This window comes from Tiliqua scincoides, chromosome 6 (genome assembly GCF_035046505.1).
Source record: "Tiliqua scincoides isolate rTilSci1 chromosome 6, rTilSci1.hap2, whole genome shotgun sequence".
NCBI classification, from domain to species: domain Eukaryota; kingdom Metazoa; phylum Chordata; class Lepidosauria; order Squamata; family Scincidae; genus Tiliqua; species Tiliqua scincoides.
The window spans coordinates 83,048,500-83,067,742 of NC_089826.1; the positions used below are offsets into that span (position 1 = coordinate 83,048,500).

At 45.4% G+C, this 19,243-nt stretch overlaps 1 protein-coding gene across 1 annotated transcript; it reads left to right on the forward strand.

Moving 5' to 3' along the window:
- Positions 1-1,483: 1,483 nt before the first annotated feature.
- Positions 1,484-13,337, forward strand: ZBTB49 (zinc finger and BTB domain containing 49). The gene is made up of 7 exons (XM_066632404.1): positions 1,484-1,635; positions 2,272-3,365; positions 4,894-4,940; positions 7,075-7,148; positions 7,957-8,039; positions 10,835-10,996; positions 11,557-13,337. Exons 1-7 carry the CDS (start codon positions 1,484-1,486, stop codon positions 12,228-12,230), a joined length of 2,286 nt encoding a protein of 761 aa, XP_066488501.1. The 3' UTR covers positions 12,231-13,337.
- The last annotated feature ends 5,906 nt before the right edge of the window (positions 13,338-19,243 follow it).

The window sequence follows — 19,243 nt, forward strand, 5'->3', positions numbered from 1 at the left end:
CCCTGGAGTGCTTGGGTAGAGGGAAAGAAGGGAAGCAGTAGGCAGCTACCTTTGCCAGGGAGGAAAGACTGTGGAGGGCTCTGGCTGGCTGGGAGCAGCAGCAGCAGAGGGAGGGCTGCCTGCCCGCCCCTGGAGTGCTTGAATAGGGGTGTCAGCAAGAAGGTTCAGCATGCAAATCTCAGGTTTGCTCAGTGGTCACCCTGTTAGGATTTAAGGAACTTACTCCTAGTTCCACTGAGCAAAGTAGACTCTACTACAGCACTGTTTCTCAAACGGTGGGTTGGGACCCACTTAGTGGGTCACGAGTCACTTAAAGGAGGATTCCCATTTATTTCAATGTGTACTTTGTTTTAAATATATGAGCCTTGATGCTACCCTGGTTTGTGACTGCATTTGGGGAAAGGTTACAGATCTGTACTTTTAACAGGCTACAATGGATATGCTTTTAACAATGATAGTCAATGGGGCTTATTCCTGGATAGGTGGATAGAATTCCTGGATAGTGTGGATAGGACTGCAGCCTTTGGGATGTTTGGGGAATCATTTCTTAAAACAGATCAGCAACTGCTTGGGAGGGTTAGGAGGGTTCTTCTTTATTTAAATAATGTTTTAAATGCATACTTATTGTAAACTTTTAACTTACTTAATTTTATTAGATTTGTCATATGGCTGTGTTAAAAGTTTCCTGCTTGATGATGTCACTTCTGGCTATGACTTCCAGGTTAATGACATCACTTCCAGTGGCTCCTGACAGTATGTCATTCTGAAAAGTGGGTTTTGGCGCCAAAAGGTTTGAGAACCACTGAACTACAGGTTGAGACTACTTGGGGCAGGAAGGTGTCTGGATTTTGGAATAATTGCATAAATATTATGAGAACTGCTTCCTCTTGTTCTTTTCACTGTTACCCATATGGGTGTCTGCTGGCCTCTTTGACATTTTTCAATGTCTGTACAGATACACACCACAGAGCAGAGAATAGAACAGAAGTCTTCAACCTTTTCCATGCTGCAACTCATATAAAGTAAGTATGAGACTGGGAACCCCCACCAATCCTGTCCCCTTCCTGGGACCTGATCTGTCCCCATCACCACTCACCCCCTGCCCCTACCTTCCCCATTTCCCTCACCTCTTGCAATTTCACAACAATCCTGCGAGGTGGCAGTGTAAGCATTTAAATCCTTAAATATACCTACTCACCATGAACACAAAACTTACATTATAATCTTTTGGACTCTCGGTTTATAGCCAGCAAATAATTTTAAAGCTTGAAAAATTTATATTTACCTTTTGTTTTAATTGTGAAGCAAAAAGGCGCTCAGCCAACATATTTCTGAGAGCTGCACATTATACATCAAAGAGCTGCTTGTGGCTCCTGAGTCACAGTTTAGCCACCTGTGGTATAGTACATAAGTCAGATTCTACTTTCCTTATTTTCTTATTTAAATTCCTTATTTCCTTATTTAAATTGTAGGTAAATAAGGCATGGATGCTGTTTCCAGCCACAGCTGTCATCTTCTGCAACAGCTCCACGAACAACGTATTCAAGGCCTTCTCTGCGATTGCATGTTGGTTGTGAAAGGCGTTTGTTTCAAGGCACATAAAAATGTGTTAGCTGCTTTCAGCCAATATTTCAGGTATGTTTAAAAAAAACAAAAAACTTTTTAGCAGGGTTGTTAAACAGGACAATGTAGATCCAGATTCTAGCATAGCTTCTTAGAATATAAGAACAGCCCTGCTGGATCAGGCCATAGGTCCATCTAGTTCAACTTCCTGTATCTCACAGTGGCCCACCAAATGCCCCAGGGAGTACATAAGACAAGAAGAGACCTGCATCCTGGTGCCCTCCCTTGCATCTGGCATTCTGACATAGCCCATTTCTAAAATCAGGAGGTTGCACATACACATCATGGCTTGTAACCCCTGATGGATTTTTCCTCCAGAAATTTGTTCAATCCCCTTTTAAAGGTGTCTAGGCCAGATGCCATCACCATATCCTGTGGCAAGTAGTTCCACAGACTAACTACACCCTGAGTAAGGAAATATTTTCTCTTGTCTGTCCTAACTCTCCCAACTCTCTAATTAGAAGGAAGTCTAATTTTAATCAACATGCTGAACTTTTGAATAAGATCAGAATGTAATGATTCAAAATAACTGTGAAACTGCCAGTCTTCAATAACATTTTAAAAAATAACTTGAAAACTGGCACATTTTCATTCCTGTACTTTGTAAAGTGTTGTGCTTTTTCACCCTCCCCTCCTCCACCCATCCAGAACTCTATTTCAGAATTCTTCAGGCCAGAAGAATGACATCTTTCACTTAGATATTAAAAATGTAGGTGGTATAGGTCAGATCTTGGACTATATGTACACCTCTCATCTTGACCTCAACCAGGATAACATACAGACTCTGTTGGACATTGCCCAGTGCCTACAAGTGCAGAAAGTCTTGAACATGTGTCACTCATTTTTAAAACCCTCCCCAGCTGTAGAGCAGCCTGCCAGTATGCCTTGCAATGCTGCTTTCTCCTTACCAGATACTTTGGCTGCAGACACGAACTGTGAAGGTTATGGTACTAATTTACTTCAGGCGTGTTCCTCAGTTGCTCAACCCTGTAAAGTCTTGGAGGACCACCATTTACATGGGCCAGAGCCTGTTGCGCTTCCCGTCTCTGCTGGTGATAAAAACAAACAGAAACAGGATTCCATGGATCCGGGTTGCACAGGCCTCCCTTTTAAACAGCCAAATTGTTACTACAAGTTGCGTAACTTCTATAGCAAACAATTTTACAAGCAAACTACTTGTCCCACCAACAAGGAGTTACCAGAGCCGTCCTTTGCTTTCAGTGCCCCTGCAGAACAAAATGCTGTTGAGAATGCTTCATGTACCGTCAATCCCTCTGAATGTATTTTGGAAGCACCTGATCACCTTCCGCCAAATTTTCTGGATCAGCCCTTAAGTGAATGTCCCGAGTATCAAGATTCAGAAGGCCCAGCTTTCCAACCAGCCAATGAAATGAGGCTCAAGAAAGCGATACATCTTAAAAAACTGAACTTCTTAAGGTCTCAAAAGTCTTCGGAGCAACCTCCGGGACAGAACATGGTGGATGGGGATGTTACGAGGGAAATGGAGTTGGAAAAAGGAAGTCGCATGGAGCAGGCAAACATTGGTTCTGTGGAAGGAAAAGAAGTTGAGGATCTGGTTCATTCAGAGTGCTTGGAGCAAAGTGCTGAACTTGAACCTTCTCAGGAACCTTCTGAGCCAGACAGTCAGATTTTCATTGCAGAGAGGCAGTACCCATGTGCGCTATGTGGGAAGGCTTTTAAACATCCAAGCAATCTGGAGCTCCACATAAGGTCTCATACAGGTACAGCTGTTTTTAGACTGCGGGTGGTTTGCGGTGCTAAAAAAGTTTGGGAAACACTGAACTAAAGAGTTATGAAAAAATCACCTGTTCATGCACACAGAGCTCCCCTGCATATAAAGCAGCCATTTTCAACCACTGTGCCGTGGCACACTGGTGTGCTGCAAATGGTCCCCAGATGTGCCGCAGGAATTTGGGAGAGGGTCATTTATCAATAGGACCTTTGGGGGATGTGAGCCCCCATTGATAGCACAGTGTGCCTTGTCAATTGTCAGAACTCTGATTGTGTGACTTGACCATTTTAGTGCCTTGTCAGTGTGCCGTGAGATGAAAAAGCTTGAAAATAACTGATATAAAGGATTCTCTGTTCACTTTAGAGGAGACAGCACTGTGAATAAAAATATATGTTGGGAGATATATAAAAATATATCTTCTTTAACTAAGAAATCTTGCTATCTGCTTCCAAGTTAAATTTTGTAGAAATAATATAATAACTATATAAATTATATAACACTGCTGAACTTAAAGCGTGTAATTTATTCATTAATGGGCTCACCAAGGCAACCCATAACAAACATTAAAAACTAATTTTCAAACAGAAGCAATTGAAATAATCACAGCAGAACGGCAATTAACAAAATGCATAAAAGGCAACAGAGGAATGAGAAAACTTGGGAGTGGGGGGGAAGCAATGGTTTTCACTGTTCACTTAAAAGTGGTTGTGTTGGGGCTAGCAACACCCCCAGAGAATTCCTGAATTGGGGGGCCATGACCAAAAAGGCTCTGCTGTGTGTCCTCACCGCCTGTGCCTCAGAGCCCAATCCTATCCAACTTTCCAGCACTGATGCAGCTGCAATGCAGCCTTGAAGAGGCCTCCATGACTCCCCTCTCCCCACAGAATGCAGCACCCACCCTGTTGGCTCAGCTGCAAAAATGCTGGAAAGTTGGGTAGGCCTGAGCCTTCAGTCAGTGGTGGGGTGTGAAGCAGTGCCTCTGATGATCAGTTAGGGGTGACAGCAAACTGATACAAGACACATCAGTCCTTCTGGTACCCAAGTTCTATGCCTCGTTGGTATAAACAATAAAAGAATGCAAGCAATTAAGGGCCCGATCCTATCCAATTTTCCAGCCCCGGTGCAGCCACAATGCAGTCCCAGGGTAAGGAAACAAATGTTCCCATACCTTAAGGAGGCCTCTGTGACTGCTGCCCCACCACATGTTGCAGTGCCTGCCCCACTGGCACAGCTGCACCAGCACTGGAAAATTGGATAGGATTGGGCCCTAATTTGGGAATAGTCCTAGCGCTGTTCTATAGACCTTTGAATTTTCTGGGGAGTAATTTGTGTATGAATTTCAGCCAGTGATTATTAAACTGAAAACACTGGAAGATTTGTCTTTGAACATTTAAGCAAAGATGCTTAGCAGAATATCCTTTGACGGCAACTTATCTCCACCCACTTTTGTGCAAGTTTAAGATTTGTGTTCTGTCACAACAGTTGGAAGTGCAAAACATTATTACTTCTTCTTTTAGGCGAGAAACCATTTGAATGTAACATTTGTGGGAAATGTTTCTCACAGGTAGGACTTGTATAAATATTTTTTCAAGTAGCCTTTTGTATTTCAGTTTACTTTGTTTATGTGCCACCTGGGCTGACAACGTTTGCCCCAAAGGGAGATTGCAATGTGGCTTAGACGTATTGGTACTTATGTAAAAACAACAAATAGAAAACTTAAAAGGATGCTTTACATTTCTTTAATTAAGGGCACAGTCCTAACCCACTTTTCAGCACCGACATAAGGGCTATGCAGTTCTGAGGTAAGGGAACAAACTATGCAGTTCCCTAGGTCAGGGACATTACACTAGGCTATGCAGTTCTGAGATAAGGGAACAAACATTCTGTTCTTTCAGGAGGCCTCCGTGAGTGCCATCCAACTGCAGGATGCAGTGTACATCCCATTGGCACAGCTTTGCTAGTGCTGGAAAGTTGATTAGGATTTGGGCCTAAGAAAAGCATTGACCATAATTTTGGGATTTCCCATACCATCCAAGATATTCAGCTCTGCAAATTATTGGGTCCATAAAGTACAACTTGAGCTGGAGCTAATTTCATAAAATTATTCTCTTTATGATGTTTGTTTACTCCAAAACATGTGCTTCTCTGTGTGTGTGTGTGTGCGGGGGGGCCAAATTAATAGATATAGAGCACAATACTAAGATTGTGCTGGGCTGACGCAAGTCCTTTGCACCGGCCTGGGAGGGCCACAGATGTGTCATAAAGCACTTTGTAGCTACTCCAGAGTCAGCTACACCAGTGCACAGAGGTGCGCTGGCCCACAGAGGCCAGATCCAGCCTCTGTGGCAATGACATGGGGGTCTGGAGGGGCATGGGGAGGGCAGAGAGGAGGTGCTCCAGGGTGGGGGGAGGGTGGGCGGCAGGCAGGCCCATGGGTGGGCAGCTGGGAAGCAGGGGCAGGGTCAGGACCCGGCAGTTATACTGGATCCTGACCCCGTTCCGGGGCAGCCCAGGCCAGCTCCGGGCTGCTTGTATGCGCTACCTCTTTAGGTAGTGCAGATCTGAGTAGTTCTCTTTGGGGCTGCAGCAGCTCTCCCCATGGTGAGGGGAAGCTTTCAGCCCAAAACTCACACTGGATGCTGGACTAGGCCTGCCGGTCTCCCCATTCCAGTGCAAGTTACAATTTTACTGATAGTGTGGTATCCTGGCTAGTGAGCTTACTATGCAGATGGATGCTTCCTCTGTGAACAGAAAGTGTGTTCTATTTACAGTGGGGTCCTTGTGCAATAATCCCTTCCATGAATGCACTAGCTGCAAATGAGAGAAGAGAAAATGTGCAAATCTTGATCATCTTTTCAAGATATGGGAGAGCCAAATGATCGTGTGGGCCACCCTTTCAGCAGTGCCATTTCTGCCACAGCATCGCTTTGCTGATGAGCAGCTGAGGGGTGATTTGCAAGGTGATTCCTCTGCAGAACTGGTGTTGCTGAAAGAATGTCCTGCATGATAATTGGGGTCTCCCAGCATCTCAGCAGCGTGTCCCTGTCTCACACCTCTTGGCTGGCCCCTTCCCCCACAGTGTTCCTTGACTTCCAAGTCCTCCTTCTATCTCTCTCTCCCAGAGCCTCAGCAGAAGTGTTGCTGTTGAAAGGGTGGCTTTGGGAGAGCTCAGTTATTTTGGGGGCTGGATAAAGAGCTTCCGGGGGCACATCTGGCCCCTGGGCCTTATGTTTGACACCCTTGCTCATCTGTTGCCACAGCTGGCTTACCAGGCAGTTGCAGACAGAGTGAGAGAGAGAGCACTTCCTCCCCTGAAGTTGGAAGAGGAGGCGCTACCACTCCCTGCCTTGGCTTGCTTCTATGTAACAACCCCTGCAATAGCACAGGGACCACTGCTTGGGAGCATGCCTGATTGAGCTGTGCGCCCACCATTTTTTGTCCCCCAGTCCCCACCAGCCAATCAGGCTGTTTCCAGGACCACTTGGATCAACCCCATATGGATGGGGTTCAACCCCGTATGGCACAAGCAATATTGGCAATGTGTAGTCTACATCACAACTGAAGTAACTGAGTTTAAAAACAAACATCAATGTTAAAATCAGAAACGAAAGCAAAGTCCTCACTTTCATTCATAAACCTTTAGCAACGTGACCTTCTGGGGTGCTTCAGCTGTCTTAAAACTTCCCTTAACTTTGCAGGCAGGTAATCTCCAGACTCATTTACGTCGGCATTCTGGAGAAAAACCTTACATCTGTGAAATCTGTGGGAAAAGGTTGGTATGACTGTGGTGTAATTAGATGTCTGCATAATTATATGATACTGATTTTATAATCCTTCATTCTGTTCCTGAGATTGCTTTGCAGATACAGGTATCTCTCACCATGAGAAAGGTGGATATAAATCCTTTAAATAAATAAATGTAGGGACATGCTGTGCTCTGGAACAGACTAGAGCTGTGTGGAGACAGAGTGAGCAAGTTGGGGCTCTTGCTGGAGGGGGGAGAGCACAGTCCCTAGATTAAATGAAAGGGAGAGGGAGACTTTCAACCCTCAAAGGCACAGTAGCTACCACTCATTGTGCAAACTACCCTCTCCTGGCTTCCTTTCTTCAAATCAGCCAAAACAAGTCAGGGGAAGATATCCAGCTTTACCCTGAGCAGATGAAAGATGGAAAGGTTTGTTTTCCCCTCCACCCGAGAGAAAGATTAGATGTAGACAAAAGAAGCAGTTGGATTTGTCTGCCCAGAAATCTGCAAGGAAGTAGACAGTACAGTTAAGCTGAACAGGATACTTTTTGTTGTGCCTGTGCCTGTTTTGTGTGGCATGTTACTGAAGTGCCTGGAGGAATTGGAGATGGCTGAGCATGGCAAAATGGAAGTCTCACTCATGCCAGCACAGGGTGAAGCAGGAATTAAAAATGGGAGCCCTCAAACCAGGACAGTTAAAGAATTTTTTAAGGTGTGGGGGTGAAATACCAGTTGCCTCAGGGGGTTTGCACACCCCCTCCAAATACAGAATTCTAGAGTCATCTTTCTACTTGTGTAACCAAACCTTAAACAACTTGTCAAATTCTGTTAACAGGTTTGCTGCATCTGGGGATGTCCAGCGCCACATTATTATCCATACTGGAGAAAAACCTCATCTGTGTGACATTTGTGGTCGAGGTAAGTAGGAGTCCAACCCTTCTCTGGGTTTTAGAATCAACTGCAGGCATGCCTTATTTACCATCCTACTGTGCCATGTAAGAACATAAAAACAGCCCCACTGGATCAGGCCATAGGCCCATCTAGTCCAGCTTCCTGTATCTCACAACGGCCTTACCAAATGCCCCAGGGAGCACATCTGATAACAAGAGACCTGCATCCTGGTGCCCTCCCTTGCATCTGACATAGCCCATTTCTAAAATCAGGAGGTTGTACATGCACATCATGGCTTGTAACCCGTAATGGATTTTTCCTCCAGAAACTTGTCCAATCCCCTTTTAAAGGTGTCCAGGCCAGATGCCGTCACCACATCCTGTGGCAAGGAGTTCCACAGACCGACCACTTGCTGAGTAAAGAAATATTTTCTTTTGTTTGTTCTAACTCTCCCAACACTCAATTTTAGTGGATGTCCCCTGGTTCTGGTGTTATGTGAGAGTGTAAAGAGCATCTCTCTATCCACTTCACCCTTCCCCTGCATAATTTTGTATGTCTCAATCATGTCCCTCCTCAGGCGTCTCTTTTCTAGGCTGAAGAGGCCCAAACGCTGTAACCTTTCCTCATAAGGAAGGTGCCCCATCCCAGCAATCATCTTAGTTACCCTCTTTTGCAACTTTTCCATTTCCACTATATCCTTTTTGATATGCGGCAACCAGAACTGAACACAATACTCCAGGTGTGGCCTTACCATAGATTCATACAATGGCATTATAATATTAGCTGTTTTGTTCTCAATACCTTTTCTAATGATCCCCAGCATAGAATTGGCCTTCTTTACTGCCGCCGCACATTGGGTCGACACTTTCATCGACTTATCCACCACCACCCCAAGATCTCTCTCCTGATCTGTCACAGACAGCTCAGAACCTATTAGCCTATATATGAAGTTTTGATTTTTTGCCCCAATGTGCATGACTTTACACTTACTGACATTGAAACACATCTGCCATTTTGCTGCCCATTTTGCCAGTTTGGAGAGATGCTTCTGAAGCTCCTCACAATCACTTCTGGTCTTCACCACTCGGAAAAGTTTGGTGTCGTCTGCAAACTTAGCCACTTCACTGCTCACCCCTGTCTCCAGGTCATTTATGAAGAGGTTGAAGAGCACCGGTCCCAGGACAGATCCTTGGGGCACACTGCTTTTCACCTCTCTCCATTGTGAAAATTGCCCATTGACACCCACTCTCTGTTTCCTGGCCTTCAGCCAGGTCTCAGTTCAGGAGAGGACCTGCCCTCTAATTCCCTGAGTATGGAGTTTTTTCAGTAGCCTTTGGTGAGGGACCGTGTCAGACGCCTTCTGAAAGTCCAGATATATAATGTCCATGGGTTTTCCCACATCCACATGCCTGTTGACCTTTTCAAAGAATTCTATAAGGTTTGTGAAGCAAGACTTACCCTTACAGAAGCCATGCTGATTCTCCCTCAGCAAGGCCTGTTCATCTATGTGTTTTGAGATTCTTTGATGAGGCATTCTACCATCTTACCTGGTATAGATGTTAGGCTGACTGGCCTATAGTTTCCCGGGTCCCCCCTCTTTCCCTTTTAAAGATCGGTGTGACATTTGCTATCCTCCAGTCCTCTGGTACTGTGGCTGTTTTGAGGGACAAGCTGCATATCTTGGTCAAGAGATCAGCAACTTCATTCTTCAGTTCCTTAATAACTCTTGGGTGGATGCCATCAGGGCCCGGTGACTTATTGATCTTTAATTTATCAATAAAACATCTTCTCTTTTAACCTCTATCTGACTTAATTCCTTGGTCAGGAGGGGCTGTTCAGGCAGCGGTATCTGCCTGAGGTCTTCTGCTGTGAAGACAGACGCAAAGAACTCATTCAATTTCTCTGCCATCTCTAAGTCTCCTTTTATTTCCCCTTTCCCTCCCTCACCATCCAGAGGGCCAACCACTTCTCTGGCGGGTTTCCTGCTTCTAACATATTTGAAGAAACTTTTATTATTCCCCCTTAATGCTGCTGGCCATGTGTTCCTCATAGTCTCTCTTGGTCTCCCGTATCACCTTCTTACATTTCTTTTGCCACAGTTCATGTTCCTTTTTATTCTCCTCATTAGGGCAAGACTTCCATTTATGGAAGGAAGCTTCCTTGCCCTTTACGGCTTCTCTAACTTGGCTGGTTAGCCATGCAGGCACCCTCCTGGACTTAGTCGAGCCCTTCCTTTGCGGTATACACTTCCGCTGGGCCTCTATTACTGTTGATTTGAGCAACCTCCATGCTCTCTGTAGAGACTGGACTCTTTTTACCTTCCCTTTCAACCTCCTTCTAACCAGCCTTCTCATTTGAGGGAAGTCTGCTCATCGGAAGTCAAGGGTTTTTGTGAGAGATTAGCCCGGTATTCTTCCCCCAATGTGCATGTTGAAACGGATCGCAGCATGATCACTGTTCCCCAATGGCTCAGTAACGTTGACATCTCTACCCAGGTCCTGAGTACCGCACAATATTAAATTAAAGTCACCTGTCCTTGGTGGGCTCCATTACTAACTCATCCCATGCAGAGGAGCCGCAGGCTTGTGTATTTTTGTTCTCCTCCCAAGGACTATAACATCATCAGTTCATTGCAGGATATCTGAGCCATGCTGTCTCTGGCACCCCCAACTACAGATTGTGTTTGCCTGGCCTTGGGTTGTGCATTAGTGTGTATGGGGGGGGGCAGCAGTGAGGAATGATTATAACAGCCTTTTGAGCCCTTTTGTGGTGTGTACCATGAGAGTGGTCATGTTGATCTTATTACTGTCTCATCCATGCAGGATTTAGTAATTTCAGTAATTTAAAGGAGCACAAGAAGAACCATACAGTAGAAAAAGTTTTCACCTGTGACGAGTGTGGAAAATCATTTAACTTGCCCCGTAAGTTAGTCAAGCACCGGATCAGACACACAGGAGAGAGACCATACAGTTGCTCAGCTTGCGGTAAGTCTCTGGGGGTGATTTAAGTGTTTTGTTACACATTCATGGCATGAGTTTCTTTTTTGCTCTTGTGGGTTTTTGGCCAATGAAATCAAGACAACCAAATTCAACTTTCTTTCTTTCTTTCTTTCTTTCTTTCTTTCTTTCTTTCTTTTTCTTTTTCTTTTTCTTTTTCTTTTTCTTTTTCTTTTTCTTTTTCTTTTTCTTTCTTTCTTTCTTTCTTTCTTTGTATTTTTGTGACTTTTTTAAATTCCTAAAGTGATAGCCTCTATCACTTTGGTCATGGTATTAAAACACAGAGTTGTGACAGTGAGAACAATTATATTAGCTTTCAGTGTTTAATAACAATCACTGCAAAATGATCTAATTCTGTTTGTCACAAACTTTCAGGCAGATACTTCTTTGCAGTAGCAATAGACTTTTCCCATAGATAAACTCCAGTAAGAACTACAAGTAATTTCATATTAGAAATTATAATTGTTCATTGCAAAGTGATGTATAAGGCAATTCAGCTGAATTTAGTTGGAAAAAACAGTATTTCAATATTCTATTTCATTTTCTAGGAAAATGCTTTGCAGGCTCTGGTGACTTGCGAAGGCACATCAGGACTCATACAGGGGAAAAACCATATACCTGCGAGACCTGTAATAAATGTTTCAGCCGTTCTGCTGTCTTACGTCGACACATAAAAATCCATTGTAAATCTGATAATGATAATGAAGGTGCAAGTGCCCTAGATGAGTTTACTCAGGCAGTGGAAATCTCTGACCTTGAGAAATCCCAAAACTCAGATTCATTCACCCAAGAAATATCAGTAACTTTGTTACCAGTGTCAGTGAAGTTTCCCATCCACTCAACTGGAAATTCAGGTACCGAATTTGATGGTCCTGGGGTGACGTTCCGCAAAGTGCGGCCCACGGTGCAACAGGATGATGGTACCAATGAACCGAAATTGGGTTTGGATCCTATTAAACCTTGCAAATCGCAGCAAAGACCAAATCGGCCACACTCTTGTAAAGAAGTGGATGCACCTCTTGACGAAGAACCTCTGCAGTCTGATGGGATTCCCCTGGTCCGATCCTCTGTCGCCACTCTGGGCAGCAATTGTAGTGGTGAACTGAGTGGTCGTGTATCTTCTTCTGAATACAGAAACAATGATGGACCATTCTTCTCCAGTGTAACCCTCTGGGGTTTAGCTATGAAGACTTTACAGAATGAGAGTGAGCTGGGTCAGTAAGATGTTGAGCTACTGCTTTGTCAGCTTGTAGAGAGGATGTACTTGACAGATGTGCCAACAGTAATACAGGCATCCCCTCTTATGCACGGGTCCCATATTCTCAAATTCTCCCCCCCCCCCAATAGCTCTCATGACTCACTCTCTTTTTTTGCAAATGCTTTGCAAAAGGAGATTTTTCTTTCTTTTGCTTTGGAACAGTAAGCAGACACTGAGAACCTAGACTCCCAGTTATTAGAGGAACAGTACAGTAGGTGATAGTGAGAATGCTAACAGGAAGTCCTCCGCTGTCCATTTCCTGTTAGCAATCTCACTATTGCTTCCTGTCACATTCCTTTAGCAGCTGTAGGTCTAGGTTCTCACCCTACTTCCTGTCCCAAAGCAAAAGGAAGAAAAATCTTTTTGAAAAGCAGTTATAGGAGGGGTGGATCTGGAATTGGCACTTATGTAGCACTTCAAAGTGTTTCACATATAATGCCTTGTGATCCTTACAATAATCTTGTAAGATACGTCAGTATTATTATTACCCCAGTACAAAGGTGTGACAGAAGTTGAAAGAGACTGGCTTCCCTAAGACTGTCTAATGGGTTCATGGCACAGTTGAGACTCAAAATGATCTGATTCCTTCAGCAAGGGTAGGCAATCGATTTTGAGCACCATTCAGGATAGAAGAGCAAGAGATGTGCAAAACAAAATCCATGAGACATAATGCATTGGGAACTTTTACAGTACAGGTGGAACCTCTTTATCCGTGGGGGTTCCATTCCTGGACTCCCACAGAGACTGAAAATCATGGATAACGGAACCAGCAATTTTCACAGCCCACCATTGCTCCAAATGTGACTGGAGCCATTCTGAGCTTCCGAGAGGCCATGCACTACCTTGCGTGGTCTCTCCGAAGCTCAGAATGGCCCCCGGAGCAATTTCACAGGCCAACACACATTTCCTTCTTTAAACGTTACACCAATTCCTAGGTATATTTGGGGTGCTGATTCCAAAAATGGCATCCGTTTTGCCCTATCACGTCTAGTTTTGGAGAAACGGCATAGCCTCTTTAGTGAATGGTTCAAGCAGCTTCCTTATGAGGAAGCCTACACCATGACTGATTGAACCATTCACATGAGGCTATATCTCCAAAACTAGACATGATAGGGCAAAACGGATGCCATTTTTGGAATCGGCACCTCAAATTCATTTCAAACCACCATAAAGTTTGGGAAAAACTATTCTGACGCTCAATTTTGTAGGCCTGTGTTTTTGGACAACTTCCAGATTTACCGGAAGTCCTCCTAAAATTGCTCCTGGTGGTTTTCTGAGACTTTCTGATCACAAGATGACACGCAGCATATCCAAGGTTCAGAAAGCTACCTGGACCGATTTTGCGGATGACTTGCAGAATTCGCCCAAAAATCTCTTCAGGGGCCATTCTGAGCCATGGAGAAGCTGCACAAGGTGGCACGCAGAATTTCCGAGGCTCAGAAAGCCTCCCAGATGCGACTGGTCTGCAGGTGGCCAATCCAAGGGTTCAGCATTCACGGTGGGACAAATCTGGGGATGCCAAATCCGCAAATAAAGAGGCCCCACCTGTAGTTCTCATATACAGGCATATCCGTATCTGCAGTTATCTGTGGATACCCTCCCCCCGGCTGCGGGCCAGAGATAGGCTGGCCGCAGGCTGCATCTGGCCCCCAGGCCAGGGTTTGGAGACCCCTGCTCTAAATGCAGTGTTAATAGGCGCAGGAGGCTGCAGAGATAGGGTTTACTCATATCCATGGTTTCTGTATGGGGGGGGGGGCTGGAATGCCTTTATAACTCTTGTTCATTTCAGTTAAGCTTGCACAGGAGAATTTTCTGCTTGGGTGTACTCCATGTATGTGGAAAGTAAGATTTGGATTTTCCCCTTTGGACACCAAAATGTCTCTGTCTCAAATACTTGCTTATCCAACAAATTGCCTGAGAGCCCGGCTTTATGTTACATTCATCGCAGCAAATGTAGCCACATGTAAGTGAGGCTCTGATTCCTTGCAGTCCCAAGAGCTGGGACTGAATCCTGTGTTGAATTGATGGCACTGTCAATAAGAAAAACAGAAGTTCATAAGGTAAAAAGTTTGGTTTTCCTTTCATAATTGGGAATTTGCAAACATGAATAATATTTAGGACTAAAAAAGAGCACTTTTTAATCAAAGAAATGAAATACAATAAGAGTGGAGCTCAGAATACCTAGAAAAGAGTCAAGAGTAACAGCTCCAAACAGTAAAATATTTATCATGTCAACAGTGCAATTTGTCAGTTGTTTTGTCTGGAATGTCTATTTTTATATAAACTTCATGTTTTAATTTTATTTTTTCACCAATTTATTTGTACAATGTGAATATTTAGAATAAAGAATTTTTTAAATTATGTTTGTGGAGTATCTGTTGCATATCCAAATGCTCCTCCTTTCCACCAGACCTTCCATCTCCTTGAGGATCCTACAAGCTGGTTTGAAATGAAATATAGAAACATGAAATCTATTTAGAAGAAAAATGACAGGACTGTTTACCTGCCCAATGTAGTTTCAAGGAAAAGTCACCCTATGATCTTCTAGAGGGGTCTCGATAGAATGTTAAATGCAGACAAGGAGCAGGGAGGCATTATCTTTGTTGGATGGCTTGAACTTAAGCATACTTGAGAATAAGGGACATTTTATAATGTATGCCTTACTTTGCCACTCCCCTTCTTCCAAGTGCAGTGAGCCCTCCTTATCCGTGGGCGCCGCACCTGTGCATTTCACTCAATGTGGGTGCCAATCCCACGTATGGAGGGCCTCAAGGACCTCCCAGATGCAATCAGAAATGCCTTCTGATTGTGTCTCGGAGGTCCTTGAGGCCCTTCCCACAGATTCAATTATCTATGGAAATAAGTACCCACAGGAGTCCAGGAACGAATCCCCTGCAGATATTGAGGGCCCACTGTACCTCACTGTATCTCCTGGGGCTGGGGATAAGAATAGGCCCTCAGTTTGGCTGTACTTGTCGTAAGAGGCGACTAAACAGCCACCGGGTAGATGGGACTTGTCAGCCTGGGAAGGCAGCTCATCTGAGAGAAGGAAAACTCTGATCCCAAACCTCCACTGCCTTGTGGTTACATCCAGTTATGGAAAAGGCTTCAGGAGTCAACCTCGAGGCAAAATCCGGAGCCGGAGTCCCTGAGGCAGTTCATGGCTGAACACAGTCACGTTCTGGCAACTCCTGCGATGCTGTTGGAACCAACCATATTAGCTTCTGCCTTTCCATTGGACCATTTCAGCGACGTGGAGAGGGGGAATTTGCTGCATGGGTAACATGGGTCTATCCTCCATATCTACTTTACCCAGGCTTCGCACACTCTGTTCCAGAACCACTATTCAGGGCGCAATACCATAGTCTTCCGAGACTGAAGGATGCCAACAAATGTACCTCACAGAAGGGAAAAAGGATAGCTTTGCCTTGCAGTTACACACACACTCGAAAAAGAAGTAGGAGAATTGACAGTTCTGGAAAAAGAAAATGAAAAATTACTAGTGTTTTATTAATTGCAAGACCAGCAACTACTTTCATGGTAGTATAACAGCTATTAATTCATCAAAATATTTTACCTTTTTATCCCAAATAAGCTAGTAACAATCTAACCTGAATGTTACTAGGACATGAATGACTGTCTTGTCTGGGAAGTGACACAACTGGTCCACCAGCCTAAGCTGGCAGACGGCTGTTTGTGCTGCCATCTGAACACCCAGGTACACCCTTGAGCTGAGAACTGTGTTATGGGGGAGATACAGCACCGTCCAAAACATGCTCAGGGCCCAATCCTATCCAATTATCAGTGCTGGTGTAGCTGTGCCAGTGGGGTGTGTGCTGCACCTTCCAGTGGAGGGGCAGTCACTGAGTCCTCCTCAAGGTATAGGAACATGTGTTCCCTTGCATTGCAACTGCACCGGTGCTGAAAAGTAGGAAAGGATTGGCCCCTCAATGGCTCACCCTAACTCAGCCAAGCCTCCAACAGTACAGTGACGAACCCTCGATTTAACATGGGGTTCTCCAGACTCTGGCCCACAGGCTGGATCTGGCACCCTGCATAACCCCTCCCCCGTGTGAACGACATTTACCGTTCCACGGGGGAGCCACATGGTTGTGGCACCAATCTTCCCTGAACTGCGCCATGGCTTGCCACATCTGCCTCGAAATCGGGGCACAGTGGCTGCTGGGGCAACAAACCCCAGAAGCAGCAAACTGGAGACCAGTTCAGGGGAGATTGGTGCCGCGACCCTGAGGCTCCCCGGTGGAATCGTAAGCACTGTCTGCGCCAGGGAAGTCTTTCCACATGGCCCACACTGTATCCAGTGCTGGGATCAAACAGTCTGGAGGTTTCCTTTTGGGGGTAATTGGTTCCTTTACCCAGTGTAGAGCCCCAACCTACTCAGATCTGTACCAGCAAAATCACAGGTGCAAGTCCAGGAAGCCCAAGAGGGGAATAGGATTTGGCATATCTGCTGCGTTGGGTGGTGCTCTGGGATTCAGCACTGGGGTGACAGCACAGGCCTTCCTGCCACACTGCCTACACATAAGGTGCTATAAACATGCTTTATGGTACATTTGCAGCACCCTACACTGCTGTAACAAAAGGCACATGATCCTCAGAACATAAAGCCAGGAGGGCTTGTTGGTACCTTGTTACGCAGTCTGTTGCTTTGTGTGCCAAGTGCGAGTTTTCTATTTGCAGTGTGTACCCATTCCCTGCAGAGTCACTTGCAACTTTGTCCACCAGGTGGCAACGAAAGGGTTCCGTACAGTTCTAAACAGTCAATGGGATGCCTTTTATTCAAACAACTTCTGCTGTTGTTGGTAGTATGGACATTGTTATATTGCACAGAACGCTCTGGAATGATGGCGGACATTCACCCAGGCACACTTTGGGAATCCCTGCTGTAGGGGCTAGCAAAGGGTCCAAGAGAACTGAGGCAGAGTTGTGACTGAATTCAACAGTGAAGTGTTAAAACATCAAAAGAGAGTTTATTAAGGGAAGGCAGCTGGATAATACAAGGAGTCAGTGGCGTAGCTAGAGGGGGGGCAAAGCACTAAGTTTCGCAGGAAGCCTCATTGCAGTGTGCAAGCGGCCCCTGCCTTCCTTTGGAGGCAAGCATTTGCCTTTGTTTTGCGCTCCCTCCCCCCCCCCCCCGCCCGGAATGGCTCTGAAGGGGAAGGGGAGCAAACTAAGCTTGTGGTCTTCACTGCATCTTGTGGTTGTGTTTCCCACTGCGCACTAATGCATTGCCTTATCATCTGCACTAAGCCAGACTATGTTTTATCATTATGAAAGAGAAAGAAAAATCATTTCTATCTACTCTGCCCACACTATTTGTAATTTTATAATTAAGCATCCGATGAGCCCTGCTGAAGAAAACTCAACACCTCTCCTTTTGAGACAAACAGAAGGTCCTGTTGGTGACACCAATAGTTATCTTCTGCTTAACACATTCTGTTGCTCGTGCACACAGGAAACAGTCAAAAAAAAGGTAAGAACCAGCCCCATACGTTTGTTAACAGTCCTTTGCATGTTGTTTTTTATAACCTTCCATGGTTGTCTCTCCTGCTCTGCATAAAGTCTCCATTGTGTTTGTTTTTTTGGCTCTCATTTTTATTGTTGCCATGGCTCAGATTTATCACCTGGTTTTGTTGCTGAGATTATCACCAAATGATGAGCATATGACAATGTAGCTATGAAGTTGGACTCTAGTTAAGGATGGGGGCACGAACGCCAAGCCTCCATTTCCTTCCCAGCTGATTTTGCTGTTTTTCTTTCCCTGGGCTGTTCCCCACCCACCATTTGGGATTAGCTTCCCCAAGTACTGCACTGTCATAAAGTGGCATTTTTAGACAACAGCTGTACTGGTCAGTGGCATAGCTAGAGGGGGGTGCAAAGCACGAAGTTTTGCAGGTAGCCTCACTGCAGCATACAAGTGGCCCCTCCCCTTTGGAGCCAGGCATTTGCCTCCATTTTGCTCCCACTGCCCAGAATGGCTATGAAGGGAAGGGGCCGCTTGCATGCTGCAGTGAGGCTCCCTGCAAAACTTAGTGCTTTGCACCCCCTCCAGCTATGCCACTGGTACTGGTTGTTGCTTGCTTTTGTATAGCACTTAGGGCCCAATCAGATCCAGTGCAGATGCAGCCTGCATTGCAGCCCCAAGGTAAAGGACAAAACGGTCCCTTACCTTGAAGAGGCCTCCAAAACTGCCACCTCAATACAGGATGCAGTGCATGCCCCATTGGCACTACTGTATCAGTGTGGGAAATGTATATAGGATTGGGCCTTTATGAACTCTTACTTCTGGATTAACTACATTCCTAAGAGGAAGGGGCATTTGGGAGGTTCTCTCCTACCACTTCTTCCAGTGGCGTACCTGAGGTGGCACAAGGGGTGCAAATGCCCCAGGTGTCAGGCTTGGGGGGGGCAGTACCGTGCTGCCATCCACTCTCCCTGGCAGCAACCCCCACGGCACTCAGTTGCTGCACCAATCTGAGGGTCACCCCCTGAGGGACGCCCCATAAAGTCCTTCTGAAGGCTGGGGAAGTCACACGCAGCCTCCTCGACCCTCAGCAGAAAACCGAGTGTTGATTTTTGGCTTCCAGAAGCTCTTACAGAAGGCCAGGGAGGCTACCTGAATGCCTGGGGGGAGCGGGCACAGGGGGGCAGCCCCTCCAGGTGGGTGGTGACACCCCGGGCATATGACCTGGGCGGGGCAGTGGCCAGGAACGTCACTGGCTTCTTCAAATACAACATATTGCTTCTTGTGTGGGGTTCCTAGTAGTCTCCCATCCAGATTACTGATAGGGTCACACCCCCTTAGCTTCAGAAATTCTGTAACTTCTGGTCTTCCAAGACAATTCGCTATGGCCTCTTCCATTTTTATCCTTAACTGTTGCTCTTATGGAGCAGATTCAAGTAACTGCCATGTAGTGAGCCTCCATTTGCCTAAGTTTCTGGCAGAATGCCTTAAT

What these genes read in the sequence shown, in the direction of transcription:
- ZBTB49 (XM_066632404.1), top strand. Translation starts at nt 1,484, where the DNA reads ATGGATGCTGTTTCCAGCCACAGCTGTCATCTTCTGCAACAGCTCCAC. An exon ending in GCTTTCAGCCAATATTTCAG is followed by an intron (nt 1,636 to 2,271) that starts GTATGTTTAAAA and finishes CCACCCATCCAG; the next exon opens with AACTCTATTTCAGAATTCTT. An exon ending in TGTGAAATCTGTGGGAAAAG is followed by an intron (nt 7,149 to 7,956) that starts GTTGGTATGACT and finishes TTCTGTTAACAG; the next exon opens with GTTTGCTGCATCTGGGGATG.